The following is a 675-nucleotide window of genomic DNA, read 5'->3' as shown; positions in this document are numbered from 1 at the left end:
ATGCACGCGCACCACACACAAGATTCCCACATTCTTACTTTGCTGACAGGCAGAGAGAAGGGAGACGGCAGCCAGCAGGACTGAATCACCCGCCATCTCTGGTCTGTTTCAGTTTTTGTCCGAACCCAGCTGAAGTGCACAGGCGCTTTAGGACCCTGGAGGGCTGATCTCGTTCCCTTACAGAGTCAACAGAATTGACTCGCCAGAGTTGAGAAAGAAAAAAAAAAAGAAAGGCGGGATTCAGGGCTGGGTAACAACCTTTGCCCCGGAACAGAAAACCACAAAGGTAGGCAAGGCCAGCTGGCACAAAGCCATCTCTGTTCCTTCCTGAACCCTCCCAACACACACACACACTCACACACACACACACACACACACACACACACACACACACCAGCTCACCCTGCAGTGAGCCTTCCAGCCTCAGCACCTCGGTTACTCTACTGCTCCGCTTCATCAGCTCTATGGTCCCTTTATTGCCCCCAACACCCTCCCCGAAGTCTCCCTGAGATCTCTCTCATCTCTTGTATCAGTGTGAAGGGAGCATTCCTTAATCCCACAGAGACTTTTCTATGTCATTTAACCCTGAGCTGACTTAGTTCACCCAGCAAACTGAAGATCCAGAATTCACGTGTGTATGTATATGACCCGAACCAGTAAAAAGAGTGGTCCCAA

At 50.7% G+C, this 675-nt stretch overlaps 1 protein-coding gene across 1 annotated transcript in view; it reads right to left on the bottom strand.

The window, feature by feature from the left end:
* The window catches only part of Mgst2 (microsomal glutathione S-transferase 2), a 19,106-nt gene extending 18,871 nt beyond the window's left edge, over positions 1-235 (bottom strand). Inside the window, exon 1 of the mRNA XM_026779083.1 lies at positions 39-235. Within this exon, the coding sequence (XP_026634884.1) occupies positions 39-96 (58 nt within the window). The 5' untranslated portion in view covers positions 97-235. The remainder of the gene's footprint in view (positions 1-38) is intronic.
* Positions 236-675: the final 440 nt, after the last annotated feature.

This window comes from Microtus ochrogaster, chromosome 1, assembly GCF_000317375.1.
Source record: "Microtus ochrogaster isolate Prairie Vole_2 chromosome 1, MicOch1.0, whole genome shotgun sequence".
NCBI lineage: Eukaryota > Metazoa > Chordata > Mammalia > Rodentia > Cricetidae > Microtus > Microtus ochrogaster.
The sequence above is the reverse complement of the archived record's forward strand: the minus strand, read 5'-3'. Positions and strand labels throughout refer to the sequence as shown.